The 19,291-nt window shown below is 36.9% G+C and overlaps 1 protein-coding gene across 5 annotated transcripts in view; it reads left to right on the top strand.

The window, feature by feature from the left end:
• LOC150086120 (kinesin-like protein KIF3B) overlaps positions 1–19,291 on the top strand; it is a 297,164-nt gene that overhangs the window by 6,820 nt on the left and 271,053 nt on the right. For 3 of the 5 annotated variants that reach the window (XR_016546957.1, XM_090373729.1, XM_090373726.1), the window contains exons 2-3: positions 4,857–4,977; positions 11,496–11,565. Coding sequence is in view for 4 of the 5 variants with exons in the window: in XM_090373729.1 (XP_090229855.1) it covers positions 11,562–11,565 (4 nt within the window). In the remaining variant the exon portion in view is untranslated. The remainder of the gene's footprint in view (positions 1–4,856; positions 4,978–11,495; positions 11,566–19,291) is intronic. The other 2 variants (XM_090373728.1, XM_090373727.1) reach the window with 2 other exon arrangements.

Below are 19,291 nucleotides of genomic sequence, written 5' to 3'. Positions count from 1 at the left end.
TGCTAGGTATACTGTTTTGTGGGCCTTGATATTGGCAGTTTATGCAGGGAGGCTCTGAACTGTTGGATTTAAACGTGTGCAAATTGTTATTAGTTTTCTTATTTTCAAGTAGATATCTCAATTTCTCTTTTGCCTTCTTTTCATTTCTGACAGTTGGATCATTTTTAAATACGGAATAAATTGCTAGGTTCCAAAAAATTGCCAATTTTTATGCAATAATTTGAAATGCTGATAACTACTATTGCATTTCCCAGTGATATTCTTCTTAGATGTTCCAATTTGTTCTTCCCATTCAAACATAGTTAAATGCCAGTAGTGATCTCATCCAAGTAATTTCAGAATCAAAAACTGGTACTGAATTTAATATGAAATTTAGAATCGTAGCCATTGTTAATAAACTAATTGAAATAATATTATTGTGCGATAGTGATTCCTTAAGACTATCTCATGCTGTGATACTTGAACAGACATTTAGGGGACCCTCTTCTCTGATGATCCTCTTCATTACAGGATCATCTAGACAAGACTACAGCAATAATTCAGACACAGCATGGGTTTGTTAAGGGGAAGTCTTGTCTGACCAATTTGATTAGATACTGCAGTGAGGTCACAAAGGAACTGGATGCAAAAAATAATTTTGATATCATATACTTGGATTTCAGGAAAGCTTTTGACACTGTTGTGCATGTAAGGCTACTATACAAATTGGAGTAGAATAGTATTAAGGGTAAGTTGCTACAATGGATAAAAAGGATGGTTGGTTGAGTGGGAGAAGATGGAGGGTGGTAATCAATGTGTGCTGCTCTTCGTGGACTAATGTTATTAGTGGAATCTCACAGGGTTCGGTATTGGGACAACTGTTGTTTTGCACATTTATCAATGGTATTGATGAAGGTATATCAGGCTTAGTGTCGAAGTTTGCAGATGATACAAAGGTTGACAGAGTTGTTAATGACAGTAATGGCAGTGTGCTACCACAACAGGATCTAGAAAATTTGGGCAGATGGGCTGAGAAGTGGCAACTGAATTTTAACTTTGACGAATGCAAAATACTGCATATGGGTAGAAGTAACCCCAAAGAAACGTACCAACTGTGTGGTACTACACTTAAGGTGTTAGAAAATGAAAAAGACCTGAGAGTAATTGTGCAGTCAGATATGAAGTTTTCTGAGCAATGCAGACAGATTGCCAGGGCAGGTCATTGAGTTTCATCAATGATATACAGGAATTTTGCTAGCAGGGAAAGGGAGGTGGTTGTCCCTCTGTATAAGACAATGGTCAGGCCACACCTTGAGTACTGCATACAGGTCTGGAGGCCTCATTTTAGGAAGGATGTAGATTTTCTTGAGCGTGTATAGAGAAAGGCAACAAGATTGGTGAGGGGAATGAAGAGATCCTCTTACCAAGAGAGGCTTAAATTCTGCAAATTGCAGCGGCTGGAGACTAGGCATGTGCAAGGTGGTCTGATTGAGGTTTACTAATGATATTAAGAGTAGGAGACCTTTTTTTCAACAGTGACCTGTACTTTACAAGTACAGGTCACTGTTGAAAAAAACCAGGGGCCTTCTTTAGGGGACAAGTCTATACTAGAGAGGGGGATTCCCCATAATTAACCCCCACACAAAGTGAGGGGATATCAGTATGCCGCTTATGTTCAATGAAAACTTGGATGTAATGGAGGAAAGCATGATACATGTTTGGCATCAGGGATTGGCTCCTTTTTTTTCTTGCAAACTCCAACATGCTGATATCACATGCCACTGTCATATTAGTAAAAGGTAGCAAATTCAAATATCACTGTTTATTTTTTATTGTAAAATAGAATATTATTGTTGTACTAGTTACAAAAATTTGTACATTATATAGGCCACAGATTCAATTACCAAGAAATAATTTATATAATTTTTTATACAGTCAGTTCTGCTATAACGCGGAACTGACTGCATATTTTTAGGAACATGTGTTCCTAAAAATCTCCGTGTTCTGGTATTTTGCGCATTAAAAACAAGACATGAGAAAAATAGGGATGGGGGAGAGCACTCAAAAAAATGTTCAGTCTGGTAAGAAAAACACTAAAAAAAAGATAGAAACCCAATAAAATTGCTAACACAGGTTTAAACAACTTAAATTTCTAATAAATAAATAAATATTACAGTAAATATAGCATTTTACCTTGACAAGATATGAAGTTTGCTTGTTTGAAGTGGGTGTGGTGAAAGGCTGTAGCTGGTGAGTTATAGCGAAGAGGTAGAAGGAGGGTTATCATTCTTAGCACGAATTGTTATACCTGATATGGAAGTCTGTGATTTACTGTCCTGGTTTTCTTTCTTCTGTGCTGGTTTAAAATAGCTGTCTAGCTTTTGTTGCTTTTCCTTGCCTCCTTTCATACAGGAGCTGCCTGTATGGGTCCAAATGCCACCAATCACTATCCTACTACATTCAGCATTACAATCATTATCTTCAATCCACTGCAGGTGCTTTTCAGTTCCACTTAAAGCAGCTGATAACTCTGCTGTTTTAAGATCTCGTGAGGCAGCCTACTGGACTTTGTCGTCATCCTCATCTTGATTTTCCACTTGACTGGCTGCAACAAGTTGTTGCAAGTCTTCAGTAGATAGATTCTCATTGTGTGAATCTAGAAGCCCTTCTACATCTTAATTTTCTACTTCCTTGAAACCCACTTCTTTTGCAAGAGAAACACAACCTGCTTTGATTTGTTTTGGTGTTGTTATTTGGATTTTAGGAGCATTAGCAACTAAGGCCATATTGCTCCGGGGATATGCGGTGGTCATTCCCTGACCTTTCCACATCCTCCGTATTTTGTGATCACGGGCTCGAACCCTGGTCTGATCAAGAAGCGTGTGCTATTCACTGCTGCTCCTGCCCACCTGGCTATGTAGGCACCTTGATTTGTTTTAGTTGCTCTGAAGGTTCAAAGCCTTCAAAGTTTGAATTAAATGAGGGATAAGTTTCCGCCATACACGATTCAAGCAGTCTTTTGTAACATCATTCCAGGCTTCTACAATCATATCATTGGCAACTTTGATGTTAAATCTCTTCCAAAATTCCTTAGTACACGATTCAAGCAGTCTTTTGTAACATCATTAACAATTAACATCAATAACATCATACACGATTCAAGCAGTCTTTTGTAACATCATTCCAGGCTTCTACAATCATATCAATGGCAACTTTGATGTTAAATCTCTTCCAAAATTCCTTAGTACTACATGTCAAACTTCAAATGTGTGAGAGCTATATTTCCCATTTAGTTATATTGGTCGGAGACTATGTACGCTTACGTACATAGCTTAATTATTACTGTAATAGATACATACTAATTGATATTTCTGCTCACAGACTTTTTTTTTTTCGATTGTGAAATTCAAAACAGTAAAAAAGATAAGCAATCAATAACAGCAAGCACAAAAGAGAAGATTCTGAAAAAATATTATTTTTTTTTTTATGATTGAAGAGGAAGGGGAAACACATCTCACCATAACGTGAAAACCCACAGAATTCCAACTATCGCTATTATTGCAAATGCAGTAAGATCAAATTTACTACCATTTATAATTAGACTGCACTAACAGAAAAGCCCAATAAACCAGGAACTGCAAATCATTTTTATTTTATGGTAGCGACTTCCACAAATGTACTCCTCCACTCATGCTATCCCGTCACACGAAATTGCTGTTCGAACAAAAAATCTTGCGAATACAGTGAATGACAACAGTGTCTCTGACCAATACAGTTACAGTAAATGGGAAATATAGCTCTCACACATTTGATGTTTGGCATTTTTTAAGCTTTGTAAACTTGTATGTATTGCTGTGCAGGTTGCTACGTTCACCATGGTGCCAGGTTTTGCGTTCACCTGGTGTTACCCACAGACGAAAACGTGCATGAGCCAATGCGAAAATCGCATTATAGTTGCATTGTTTCCTAATATACTAATCGCGTTGGAGCAAATTTGCATTGTGAAATTCATGTTATAGCAGAACTGACTGTATTTAATATTCATTTACCAAGAAATAATTTGCATTTGTAATTCTTGAAGTCAATTTTGTCTTTATTGCTACATTAATATTAATCAACAGTTATGTGATGTTATTGATGACATTTAAATGAATTATTCATTGTTTTTGGTAGTTTTTTTTTGTGGTAAATTGCATCTATTCTTGATAAGCTGATGTATAGCCCATCCTATATTTGTACATTGCAAAATTTGTTAATGTTTAATGTCACTGGCTAATTTTATTTTGTGAGATCCGATAGACTGAATAAACAGAGTTTAGGAAAAGTGACATTAATTTAGAAATACTAGATATCTGACAAAGAATTATTATACTTTAAAAATGAATTAGTGTTAACGCTACTTATGACATTGACTTGTTTTTCCAGAAAGAGAAGCAATGCACAAATGTACGTTTTGTTTTTTGGTTTTTTTTTCCATTCGATTAGCTGAACTGAGCATAGTACAATTTCTTTATTCTCATGTTAGACTGTCATATATTAACACTGAATAAGTACTGTCATATATTAGTAAAAAAGGACTTGAATATTGGGAAACATGATACAAATACCATCTGAACTTTTTTTTTTTTTATCGTTCTTTCAGACTAGACAGTTTAGAAACCAATTTTATCCATTTAAAACAAAACCCCATGTTTTGGAATTAAAAAAAAAAAAAATGGAAATTAACATTTAAATTTAAATTTCACGATTTCAGTTTCATTTCATTTTACTTATTTATTCATTTTATTTCAATTTCACTATTCTGTTAGGAATGGGACCAGGCATTACAAACTGGTCCTGCATTCATTTATTGATTCTTATTACTGTTTTAATTTCAGACAGAGCATCTTGAGTGTTATCCAAGAAGAGTATATTTTCATTGTTGAGCATTTAAAGTTTCTATCTTAAAAGAAGTGCCATTGTGCATTCCAAGAGTCCTTTCCAAAGAAGTATGTACTAGTAAGTCTACCATTAATCATCTGATAAGTCGTTTTCTAGAGGCTGGTAGTATTTGTGACAAAAAACATAACTGCTCTAAACTATTATTAACACTAGTTTAGAGAGGAAAAATCAGCCAAAGTTACCTTTGAGTGTTCTTCAGGGAAGTCGATAAATAAGATGAAACAACAGTGCCAATTGTCATGTGGGAGTGGCTCATGGGGAATTTAAAAAAAAAAAAAAATTGTCTTGCATGTTGCATCCATGAACTGAAAAAACTGGACAGAGGTGCAAGGATGCAGTACTGAAAATAGGTTTTTAATTTTACGCTTAATGAAATCAGTACCCTAGACCAGTAATTGCAAACCTTTTCTGCTCTGCATATCAAAAATAGCAGAAATAAAAATAAAATTTTTGGATGCTATATAAAAAAAATAAAAAATTAAAATTAGTAAGTAGTTTTTATTTTTTTTTTCTAAACAAAAAAGATAACAATACTTTGTGGGAGGGGTTTCTTATTTATTTTTTAATTTATTTCCCCTGTACCTTAGTATTGCCATCAGTTGCAATTGTTATTATAGTAGTATACCAGCTCCCTTCAAGCACTAAGGTCCACAAGTACCCGACTGGGGAGCTGAGAGATTTTCCCCTATTATATATATATGCAAAGGGTACTAGGAAAGTTTTGCAATACAGCTTTGTTTATTTAATTTTTTCAAAGTAATTTCCTCTACATTCAATACACCTCTCCATCCTCCGAAACCAATCTTTAAACCAGTTCTGCCAAGTTTCACTAGGGAGTAAAGCACGCTCGTTGTCCCAAGCCCGTAGAAGGTCCTCATCACTGGAAAACCGCCTCCCTTTTAGCTTCATTTTCACATGCGGGAACAGTCCAAAGTCGCAGGGAGCAAGGTCTGGACTGTAGGGAGGGTGCTCGAGAAGTTTCAGTCCTGTCGTGGTCAAATATTCGGTGCAGGCTTTGGCGCGATGAGCTGGAGCATTATCGTGATGGAGGTACCAGGTGTCCATTCTTGACTTTGGCCGCAGGTTCTTCATAGATCCAATGACTTTAGGCAGGCATTGTTCAGTATACCACTTAGCTGTGACTGTCTTCTGTGTGTCCAAAACGACACGTTCCACAATTCCACTCGATTTGAAAAATACAGCTATCATTTTCTTCTTTACAGATCGGGATTTTCTGACAATTACGGGTGTGTCGTCATCATCAAAGACCCAAACTTTGTTTTGAGCCTTGGTCGGCAGATCGTAATAGTACAGCCAAGTCTCGTCACCTGTCACGATGTTGTTCACATACCGAGATTGTCCCTTATCAAACTTTTTTAACATCTCCCGGCACCAAGTCACACGTCGTGTCATCTGCTCTTCAGTCAGTTGATGCGGCACCCAGAGAGAACAAAGTTTCTTCACGTGCAAATGATCTTGCAGAATCGAACGAATTGCTGGTGCATTTAGGCCCAAAGTATCCTCTATCTGTTGGTAGGTCACTCGCCTGTTTTCGTCAAGCATTTTCCTCACAGCAGTAACGTTTTCCTCCGTAACTGACGTTCGTGGCCTTCCCGGCCTCTCAGAATCCTCCAGAGTGAAATTTCCCCTTTGGAATTCTCTATACCACCTGAATATCGTTGTACGATGTGGACAATCATCATCTAGTGCAAGCGTCATTTCTTCTAAGCACTGGTCTATGGTTAAGCCACGCACGAAATTATACCGCAAAACTGTCCTTATCTCATTTCGTGACCACGATGCCATCGCAAGCACTTTACACTCTCACTACTAATGAATAACTGAGCCCATCGACTTGGCGCGGCGGCTACTATGCACGTATGAACATGTCTCAACATGCAGCAACAAGCAGCTTCCTGTGATTCATTGTTGCGTCATATTGCAAAACTTTCCTAGTACCCTTTGTATTTATGTGAATTGTTAGTTTCTCATGAACAATGACACAAAATTACAAAGCAAAGTCATTTATGACACAAACTATTTACCTGTATACACAACTGGTATTTGTTTACATTTAAAGTATTCATTTTCCTCTTTTAATACATAATACATGCTATCATTTCCATAAATTTTCTCTCAGTTAACAATAGCAATTTTCTCTACAATTGCAATCACTAAACTAATTCAGTCTTTATCATTTCCTCATATTTCTCTTAATCAGCAATATCAATCCATAAACCAACTTAAGAATCAATCTTTAGAATCACTAAATGAATCACGAACAGAGTTGTATTGGAAGTTCTGATGTCGTAAAAAATGTTCATAACGTAGTTTCGTCGGTAAACTTTTTCGAAGTTTGTCGTGCTTCTCGTGTGGGCTTCCTTTGCCTTTTTTTTTTTTCTTAATAAATAATTTATCCACTAGTCCACCAATGATTCTAAAGTAAAAAGGTCAGGTTACCCCCCTCCACTTTGGGAGGGTTTCAATCTCCCATGGGATTCAATTTCTACTCCTGACCGATAACACCCACAGTCTGTTTACTGAGCGAGCAACAATACAAATGCCATTACGGCAAAGTACTTTTACCGGTAAATTTCATCAAACTTTTGCATACTTCTCATGCAGGCTTTCTTTACCTTCGCCATCAATTCTTTAAATTTCTGTTAATCAACATTATGAACTCTCGTTATAACTTCAATCAATAAGCTAACTCATGCAAAACAATTTCATATATCTCTCTTAATTAGCAATATCAATTTTCTTTACAACTGCAACCCAATAAACCAACTCAATACTAAACATTTCCTTGTTTCTCATAATTTCTTATAACTTCCACCTTACTCTGAAATCTATAATTTTATCAAAGCACCCTATTCAGTACAACACAGTACGTTAAAGTTCAGAGGGCTTGTGTTCCTTCTCTTTCGTGGTTGGATTTCTTTCTGCCGGTTCCTTCCATGGAGTGTAGTGAAGTCTCTCTTCTTAGTTGAAGTCTTCCATATAACTCTTCTAGTACTGTCTTATTTTGGAACAGTTCTCTGATAATACGGAAGGGAATTACCACAGCAGGAGTAGAAACCAGGGGCACTATCTGACTGGCTCTATTCAGCTTCCAGATCAACTTCTATCACAGGAACATGACAGATAAGTTAAACTTTCCCTAATGATGTTACTGCTTAAGGAATAACTGGACAAGACAGATGCCATTTTACTTTACTCTTTTCAATACTTTTTCCCTGCTAACACTCAGATTACTCCCCCCCCCCCAGCCGCCGCCTCCGTAGCCAGGTGGGAAGGAGCAGCAGTGCGTAGCACACTCTTCTTGATTAGACTGGTGTTCGAGCCCGTCACCACCAAATACGGAGGATGCGGAAAGGTCAGGGAATGACCACCACATATTCCCGGAGCAATATGGCCTTAGTTGCTAATGTTCCTAAAAAAAAAACCAAATAACAAACAACCCCCCCCCCCATGCTACTAAACCTCTGTAGTGTACAGTGGAACTTTCCACTGCATAGTAGGACTCTCCTAGAACTGAACCCGGAACTACAACAGCAAAGCAGCAACCCCCATCATTTTGGTGGGCAAACCTTATATATTTTCTTCTCATTTTCATGTCTCCACCTCTCTAAAATAAATCTGACCCAATCACTGTGTTATTTTCTAAACTCACTCTTCCCATACATCAACAACACACATTCTGTTTTTCCCACACAACGTAACTCTTTCACATATTTGCCCTACCTGTTGACCATACCTTTGCGGCTGCTACATACCGACACCCTTCCCCAAAGTATCTTAAGTGTTGCATCCTGAAGTAGTGGTGTAATATACAGATTAAACTATTTACTTCCCTGAGCACCTTTTAAATTTACCCATTCCTTCCTTTCATAGCCCTCTACTTCCCATATTTAAGTGCTCAAAGAACTCCGCTGCTTTGTCCATTGTGCATTTCCAAAGCTTTTAATTTTAACTTACTTCCGCATCTGACTATACCAGTGTGTACCATATTTCTTAAGTGCCTTACCACCAGGCTGCCTATTTCCACTAATTTAAATGGTTCCATAATGATGTTTTCTTTATTCTTTAAGTGCTTTACTTCCACACTATTTTTGCTAAGAGAAATATATTTGTGAGACTTTGTCTTACAACTTGAAAGTCTCTAATGAGATTTTTTTTTTGCTATATAACTGCACAATTACCTTTGCAGTTTTCACTGAATGATGTGGCTGATAGACCATAAAACAAATTTGTTTCCAAATAAAATATTATCTTCATGTCTATCTGCTCATCCATCCGCATGTAATAACTTACTCCCAGTGGATGGATTTTCATGAAATTTTATATTGGGCTTTTTTAGAAATATTTGTTGAATCATCCCACATTTCATTGAAATTTGAACAACAGCAATTCTGAGTTATCTGTTTTTTTCCCATACACATCACATGGGCTATCCATATACTGGACATACATCGTAGCTGAAGCACTAGATATTATGTTCATCTCTGTGTGCTCATTGGAGGAATGAATGGGCAATGTGGCAAATGAACAGAAAAGAAATGTTCTTGGTTTGTGCTTGCAGAACTTGAGGAGCTTATTTTTTGTTATAAGTTTACTAAATATATAAATCTTCAGTTATTACTCTTTTGCTATACTAATCAGAGTAGAAACATGAAATAAGTGTTATAGTTGAATTGTTATTAAAATCCAGGATTAGATAAGTAAAGTACATTACAAAAATTTTGACTGCATTGTACAATTTGATTTGTGAAATACATGTTGCATTTCAACTTTTATTACAAATCTAGAAGTAAATAAGTAAAATATTACAAAACATTGAGTGGATATTATGATGAGAAGTATGTGCAGTGAAGTAAAAATTTACTTTATATATTATTAGTTAATTAATTAGTAATCAGAAAATTAGTCATTTACTGTCCACTTTTATTTATTACAGAAAAAGAAAAAAATTCATTACTCTACAAATAAAAATCAAATGTGCCTGAAATGTAGCACACTGCAAACATTACCTAACTTGTTTTATAATATAAATCATTCATGGAGGATCACATGCTCATTATTTTCCTGTGCATGCCATTAGTCCACTGTCCCTGCCCTAGATTCTTTTTCTCTAATGAGGTGTAGTTTCACTTTCTGGCTATGAAAACTATCAAAATAATTTCATTTGGAGATTTTGGTCCTTCAAAAATTATGTAAATCCCTACATCATTTTTTTTGAAGAACTTTTGCATCCAGTTAAAATTGAATGTAGTGCACCATGTCATGAAAGTGTATTGTTGGACAAAATTTTTCAATGAAACAATAAATGCTGAATGATACCAGAAGATTTCCACTCAATTTGTGCTGTGTTGAAAGAAGATGAAAGGTATTGTTGGTTCGATTAAGTCCATGTCAATATGGCTGATTCAACGATGAAGCTATTTGAAGAATTTTTTGGTCAGTGCATTATTTCAAATGGATTATGGCTACCATATTCCATTAACTTTGTTACCTCTGAATAGTTTTTTGTGGGGAACATTAAAAGAAAAAGTGTGTAGCAGTAATGCACAGTCATTGGAAGAATTTAAACAGAACATTGAAGTCTCTATTTAAAAGACCTTGGGATACTTCACCAAATGGTGTGCAATATGATACAGGTTAGACATGTGTTTACAATACAAGCACAATGCGGACATTTTAACATTTATTTATGTATGCTTAAATAGAAGCATTATCATTAAACACTTCAGATTTTTAAATTGTGTTAATTTAGCTACTGTCTATAGGGTTTTCATTTTAAATCAGTAATCGTGTACAATGATTGGTTACATTAACAAATATAACTGCCAAGTATGGGATCCGGGAACCCATATGGTGTTTGGAAACCAAAAAGATGTTATTTTAAATTCGGCCAACATGCAGTGTGCCTTTTAGCAAAGACCCGAAAGTCTTACTTCTCCATGGAAACATGAAGTAAGACTTTCTTAGTGAAAACTGCCCTAAAGCATTGATTTATTCTTGACATTATTTTTTTTTCTTGTATGGACATTTGAAGTCTGATTTTTATAAAACAGGACCTTGAATAGCCTATCATTTGGAAGGACAGATTACAGGTGGGTTAGGAAAAACTTAATGGAAATGATTACAGATCTTAATTGGCAACTTACAGTGTCAGTGGCCAGGTGGAATGCAGTTTGAACATTTACGACATCAAAATGCAAAGCTTTTGAAAATGTTTTTGTATAAAGTATATGTTCTACATAATTTTTTTCCCCAGTAATACAGTACTATAATGTGTTATTGTATTGTATTAGCACTCTTTGTCACAACGTGTAAAGAAAAATTTTTAACATTTTTGTTAATCTTTGGTCTTTTTTGTCCACTATTGTATATGATTAGGTTGGAATTGAAGTTTGTCTTTATTTACTTCATTGCTAAAAAAATATCAGTTTATCACATTGTGTGTAATATTAGTGTAAAAACTTTAACCATGTTATTTTCAGAATTTATAAAAAAAAAAAACCCCTTGAATTATCATTCATCTTTGATATAAAAACGAAAAATCTTTTCAAAAGGAAAGTTGAAGAACTGACAAGATCTCATTGCGTCCAAAGTGTTTTCAGGTGGAAGAAATCATTGACATGGGTAAGAAATTAATTTTTAAGTGATAATGATTAGAAAGTGCTAGGAATGGAATGCTTTAGTCATGCTTTCATGGTTATAACTTTAGAAAGAGAACCCTAATTAAAAAAATAATATTGCAATAAATAAAAAATTTCTAAAAAAAACAGTTATTTTGTGAGTAGAATTACTTGATGCAAGAATTCAATATAATCCCCTTCTTCTTTTCAGCAGTTTATTTCCAGAGTTTTCTGGTGTTTGCTGAAGGTGATTAAAGTTTAGTTTTACAGCTGGATACCCTTCTTGATGCTGACTAAGATAATTTATGAAAACATCTTATTCAATTCTACATGTGGTTTTCCCAAGTACTCTACAAATTAAGTTATTGGATCTTGGTGGGGGGGAGGTATAGAGCAGGAAAAAGATTAGGAGAACCCTGAACAATCAGTATTAGAGCAGAAAACCTCATGTGCTTTGAACTTCTCATTGTATTGACTGGTAAAATAGCCTGGAATCTCGGGCAGCATTCACTTTGGATTTCATATCAGGGCAGAGCTGTGGAAGTCAAATTTTGGAGGGGGAGGGAGACAATGAAATAAATATATAAAAATCTTTTTAAATACACTGGACCTCCACTTTACGATTTTTTTTTTTTTTTTTTTTATGTGAACCCCAAACACGAGAGGTATTAGAACCTATAGTACTTAGTACCATGCTTGGGTTGGAGGTTGAGAAGACGAAAGAAGATATTTGTTGACGTTGGACTTGAACTTCTGTAGATTGTAATTCTCAGGAAATACGTATGAAGGAAGGTTGCTCCAGAAAATGGCAGTTGAATGAATAAATGAGGAAGATGAAAAGTTGGTTCTGTGAGTTTGAAGTTGGACAGTAAATGGATGTTGGCTGGTGGCGGCACGTGTTCGGACTGTTTTGAAAGAGAGAGCGGGAATTATAGAAGCCAATTCAGAAGAACAGTGCCCATGGAAGTATCTGTAGAAGAGGCATGCAGCAGAAACAGTACGTCTATGAGAAAGCGAGTGGAGAGACTCTGTTAGAGATGAATCATTAATTAACCTAACTGCCCTCTTCTGAATGGAATCAAGAAGCCTGAGAGAAGTTTTGGGAGCACGACTCCAGATGTGGGAACAATATTCCATGGCAGGGCTGATTTGCGATTTATACAGAGTGAGCAGCTGTTTGGAAGAAAAGTAACGCCGAGAGCAAAAGAGAAAACCAAGTTTTTTAAATGCAGAGGAAGCAATATTTGTAATGTGCTTGTGCCAAGAGAGATTAGAAGTCAGGGTAATCCCCAAAAGAGATATATCATTTTGCCTAGAAATCGGAGTGTCACTAAAGATAAGCATAGGAGCAGAAGAATCCTTTTTGCGAGATATAAGACAAGACTGAGTTTTAGAAGGGTTGAAATCAACTAAGTTGTCTTTGCCCCATTGGAGAATTACCTGAAGATCGGCATTTAAGGAATTGGTAGCAGATTTTCGAGAAGTTGAAGCTGATTGAGCAGGACAAGGTTTCTCAAAATGGAAAGTGGAATGCAGTGTGCTATCATTGGCAAAACTATGGATAGGATTTCCAGTCAATGGAAGAAGGTCATTAATATACAAGAGGAAAAGAGTGGGGGAAAGAACTGAATTTTGGGAGACACCGGCATTAGTGGAGAAGTTAGAAGACAGAGAGCCATCTACCATCACCCTCAGTGAGTGATCAGAGAGAAAACTGGATAACCAATTACTAAAAACAGTTGGCAAACCATAAGATGGAAGCTTGTTTAGAAGACCTTTATGCCAGACACGATCAAAAGCCTTTGAGATGTCAAGAGCAACTACTTGTGTTTCACCGAACCTTTCCATTGAATTAGTCCATAAATGGGTAACATAAGCCAGAATATCACCAGTGGATTGACACTGACAGAATCCATACTGGCGATCGCTGATCAGACGGAGGGTTTCTAGGTAGTTTAAGAGTTGGCGGTTAATTGATTTCTCCATTACTTTAGAAAGAGTAGAAGTAATTGCAATGGGATGATAATTGGATGGGAGGGATTTGTCACCCTTCTTAGGAACTGGCTGGATATGAGCAAATTTCCAAGCAGAAGGAAAAACACCTTTGGAATAAGAAAGTGAAAAAAGGCGGCAAAGAATAGGAGTAAGTTCAGGAGCACAGGTTTTGAGAACAAGTGGAGAAATACCATCAGGACCTGGAGCTTTCTTAGCATCAAGATTCATCAAAATCCTTCTGATATACTTTTGGCGGAAGACCACAGGAGGCATTGAATGGAGCGTGTTGGGAATGGTGGGAGGTGTTTTACCAAGATCATTAATACATGAGCTGGAAGAAAAATGGGATGCTAGCAGGTCAGCTTTATCCTTGGCTGAAGTGACAACAGAACCATCTGGTTTGGACAGAGGTGGGAGCAGAGATGGGCAAAAGTTGCGGCCAATATCTTTGGTAAGAGACCAGAATGCTCGGCTACCATTAGGGCAAGAAGCAAGTTTTCTACTCTTAGGCTGTTCAAACTCTATTTTGGACTGATTAATAACTGCATTACAATTGTTGCAAGCTTTGGTGTAGGCAGAAAATGAAACTGAAGAATTAGAAACAAGCCAATTACGATATGCAACATTCTTCTCTTGAACAACAGCCTTAGCACATTTATTGGAAAACCAAGGTTTAGATAAGGGACGAGATTTTAAAGTGGAGTGTGGAATAAAGGATTCCATTCCTGCAAGAATAATTTCACTGACACGATCTGAGCAAACGTTGACATCAGAAGTTTTGAAACAGTAATCCGACCATGGAAAAGAAGAAAAGAAGTCTCGCAGGTCATCCCATTTTGCATTCTTGTAATGCCAAACAACACGAGGTTGGGAATAGCCATGAGATAAAGGTTCCATTGGAGAAGAGACAATCACCAAGTTGTGATCTGAAGTGCCCTAAAGGACCTCTCACTTTGACCGTGTACTTAGAAGGGTTGTTTGTGAGAAAAAAGATCAAGCGTATTGGCTGTATGATTAGGATTGTCCAGAATTCTTGTAGGTAAATGAACAATCTGTGCTAGGTCATTAGTAATTGCAAAAGCCTCAGCATCTCGATCTGCTGGGTCGGTGTGACTAGAAAACGGAAGCCAGCTGGAGTTGTGAACATCAAAATCACCAAGGAAAATTACCTCACTGTTAGGAAAGTTGGACTGGAGAAAGTAAAGTTGCAAAGGGAGGAAGTCAAAGAGCTCCAAGTGATTAGTGGAGTTGGGAGAATGTTAGAGACAACAGATGAATTTGACACAATGAGGTAGAGAGATTTTAAGCCAGAGAAGATCAAAGAGAGGAGATTCCAAATTGCCAAGTCTCTGACAGGGAATATCAGAACGGACATATGCACAATTACCACCTTTGAGGCAAAAGGAATCATACAGGGAATAATTTGGGCACCTGAGAGGAGTAGTAGTTGAATCAACCAATAACTGAAATTCTGTCAGAAAAAGTACATGGGGTTTGGAAGACTGCAAGTGGAAATGGATATCGTTGAGATTAGAATTGAGACCACGTATATTTGTGAAATGAATTAGGAAGTGCTTGGGAGGTTTAGATCTTTTCGCAGATAAGCTTGCTCTATTAGTTTGACGATTCATGGTGTATTCAATAGTAAGAAAAAGTGGGTGGGACATGCTGTATGAAGTAATGAAATTTTTGGATATGGCGTACACGTGGTAAGAATATACCCAGATCCTTGACATAACGTGGCCTCGACAATGCTCCCCCGCATACACACTACTCGGACTCCCTCCAGTCACTATCTGGCAGAGTAGAGGTAGCAAGATTATACACTAGCTGATCGGAAGCCTCCTAGAGAGTTACCAATAGGTTCGGTCCGGTGTACTAACTAGTGGCTGGCCTGCAAACACCGTTTTAGAGCTGTACCCTCGAAATGTAAGGAATATTGGATCTCACCACGACGTTCATCATTACCTCAAAAGTCATCAATCACTGCATGATGGAAGAGATAGGGAAGGGTTGACCGGAACTTAGCTCTAGAGACTAAACATGGGTTCCACCACTTCAAGCCTCCAATAAGCAAAGTGGTGGTATTTCACCGGTTGATGAGAGTCATCTACCACTTAGTACTGCCTGGTAACATAGAGGGGTGGCGTTCCTCCATGTAGTGTGGGTGCCACACCTCGACCCCTGCTTACGTTGGTTCACACCTGGGTGGTCACCCACCATGTACTTGTGCATGGAGGTTATACCCAGGATTATTAACAGTCCCACCATCGTGAAGGTGCAAGCAGAGGATTTGGCTGTCACAGACCATCCGGACTTCGCCGAAATTGGGTCCACTTGACTTGAGTGTCACCCGAATATCAGCTCTTTAGACTCCCAGGTAGCAAGTACAGCTTGTTTGGCATATCTGAGAGATTGTCTGTGACAACCTCTAGGACCAAGTGATTGGTTCACTATATGATCAAATCACTTTACGATGGACTCTCCATAATAAAATACCGTTCTCTATACAATATGTGGTAAGTGCCGGTCATTGTGATCACATTTGTGAATTGAATTTTAATTCTGTTAAACAGCGATTCTAATAAGCGAAAATAGGAGGAATATTATCCAAAGGTATAAAAGTAAAGATCACAAATTTACACTTTATTTCATTACCCATTAAAAATTAAATGATAATGAAAATCAGAATAATATTTTCACAGGTTAGCAAAATAAAAATAAATTTACGCTTATATACATAAGAGTAAATTTATTTTTATTTTGCTAACCTGTGAAAGCTTAATTAATACACACTGTAATATGTACATACTAACTAGTTGATATTTCTGTTCACTGACATTTTTTGGGGGTTGTAAAATTTAAAACATTAAAAAAAAAAAAAAAGATAAGCAATCAATAACAAAGAACACTGCATGCACAAATTGCAACTAACATGATACGTGCAAGTGAGATGCGGAGTAACAAGTTCATGAAGCTTAAAAAAATAGGAATAAAGAGAAGATTCTGAAGATTTATTTATATTTTTTATATGATTGAAGATTTCATGGAAGGGGAAACACATTTCACCATAATAATGTGAAAACCCACAGGTTTCCAGCTATCAGTAGTGTCGCAAATGAAAGTTCCAGTTTATTGCCTGTTTATAATAGATTGCACTAACAGAAAAGCCCAATAAACTGGAAACTGCAAATTGTTTTATAGTAGTGACCTCCAAAAATGTGCTTTAGAAAAATATCACAAATGTATTCACAACTGACTCTTATATTCAAACATATGATAACAATGAGAGTGTAGTGCATTTTAATGATTTGAATTGGTTTTTTGAAATTTAAGTGGCTGATTCCAATAACCAGTGATCATGTTAACTGGTGCCTACTTATTTCACTTTAAGATGGGATGAGCTTACGATTTTCTCTTACCAGATCACGTGGTCCTTCCTCTCAGCCAGTAGCAGTGTTTGTAAACATGTTGGCCACTTGTTTTATTTTTGCATCCTTTAGTTGAAGTGAATTTTTGTGTTGTACTTTAATCAGTATGTTAGTTTCAATCAATTTTTTAATAAATATGTACAGTTTCCATTATAAAAAAATCACATTTTAGAGAGATGAATAGCTTAGTTATATAGCGAAAATTTCAACTTCCGAGGTCTTGGAATGAATTACCAAAAAAACAGTGTTATTGGGTTCACATTATGATATTTTCACGATACAATGTTGTCTCTGGAACGGATTAATATCGTAATATCGTAAAGCAGGGATCCAGTGTATATATATTTTATTTTTTGTACATTACCCCACTAGCTGATGTATCCCTGAGAGTCACACTAGCTGACACGTCTGAGTATTCTGTGATACCATGGAAATGTTTGGAATAAAGGCAATAAATGATTTAAAATTGGTACTTATTAATGTATTCATACATTAATGACCAAAGATGAATGAATTCTCCGTAATGTCCCAAAATTCATCACTCTGTTCGATTACTCTATTTTGCATTTTAATTTTTTTATTACAGTATTTGCATTTCATAATCCTTTCAATTGTAATTTGTTGAAGATGATAATGATGGGCTTTCAGCCTTGCTGCAAGAAATCACTTCTTATTAGCAATTTCCCATGCCCCTTGGCATAATGAAATTAAATCTGACTAAAAGGTTATTAGTCAGATGTTGTCACTGGCAAAGATTCTACAAGCTGTTGATAATGGCTTGCATTCTAAGACCATTATCATTAAACAGTTCAGCATTCTGCAGATAAAGGAACCACTAGATGGCAGTGATCACAGTGTGCTGAAGTGGGATTTACTCAAAGAGGTAACTACCATCAGGGGTAAAGGGAAGGGTTATTGCTTTCATAAAGGCGACTACGATGGTCTGAGACAGTATTTAAATTCTATACAGTGGGACCAACTGAAGATGTTACCAACAGCAAATTCAAAATGGGAAGCATTCAAAGAACTTATCTTGGAAGCTACTAGGCTTTACATACCAACTAAGAAATATTGTTCAAGGTTTAGGCCTAAATGGATGTCAGATGAACTAATGAGACATATGACAGAGAAGAAAAATGCATGGGATACATATAAATTAACAGGTGACATGGTAGTCTATGATAGGTGGTCTGTAACCAAGTCACAAAGGAGGTTAGGCAGGCAAAGGCAGATTACGAGAAATCTTTGGCAAAGGATGCAGAGAAAAACAGCAAAGTGTGGCCTGACCATTTACTTATGTAAACTCTAGAAGGAAGGTGATGAATCAGATTGATCCACATTAGCATTAGCATATGATGCAAGAAAGCAGCATCATCCAAAAAAAAAAAAAAAAAAAAAAAACCACTCCCATTTCACCCCTCCGTTCATTCCAAATACCTGTTCAGCTCAGCCTTAAATTTATTTAGGCTATCAACTTCCACAACAAAAGATGGAAGTCTGTTCCACCAACCAACTGCTCGTTGGTTAAATGCAAACTTATGCACATCTATCCTACAACTGTCTTTCTTCAATTTGAATTTATGCCCTCTCAGGTGATTATTCTGAGTAACAGGAAGAATCCCATCAGCATTGAGCATGCTTAAACCATTCAAGGCTTTATACACCTCTATCAGATCACCTCGCTGGTGCCTAGTCTCCAGACACTGTAATTTGCAAAACTTAAGCCCTTTCTTCGTAAGAGCATCCCTTTGTTCCATTCACTAATCTTGTTGCCCTTCTCTGTACTCGTTCCAGCAGCTCTACATCCTTCTTGAAATGAGGCCTCCAGACCTGTATACAGTACTCAAGGTGTGGCCTGACCATTGCCTTATACAAGGGAATAATCACCTCCTTATCCCTGCTAGAAAAATTCCTATATATCATTGACACTACACCATGAGCTACTCTTGCAGCCCGTCTGCACTGCTCAGAGAACTTCATATCTGCCTGCACAACCACCCCCAGGTCCCTTTCATTCTCTACCACTGCCAGTGTAGTACAACATAGTTGATACGTTACTCTGCAGTTATGCATCCCATATACTTTAAATTTGTTAATGTTGAACTTCAGTTGCCACCTCTCAGCCCATCTGCTCAACTTTTCTAGATCCTGTTGCAGCAGTGTACTGTCATTAGTGTCATTAACAGCCCTTCCAACCTTCATATCGTCTGCAAACTTGGACATTAAGCCTGATATACCATCATCAACATCATTAATAAATACAGAAAACAAAAATGGACCCAACAATGAACCCTGGGGGGGGGG

This window comes from Mastigoproctus giganteus, chromosome 5 (genome assembly GCF_048544385.1).
Source record: "Mastigoproctus giganteus isolate SK-2022 chromosome 5, ASM4854438v1, whole genome shotgun sequence".
Lineage (NCBI taxonomy): Eukaryota > Metazoa > Arthropoda > Arachnida > Uropygi > Thelyphonidae > Mastigoproctus > Mastigoproctus giganteus.
Note: the sequence above shows the minus strand (reverse complement) of the source record. Positions and strands in the feature narration are given on the sequence as shown.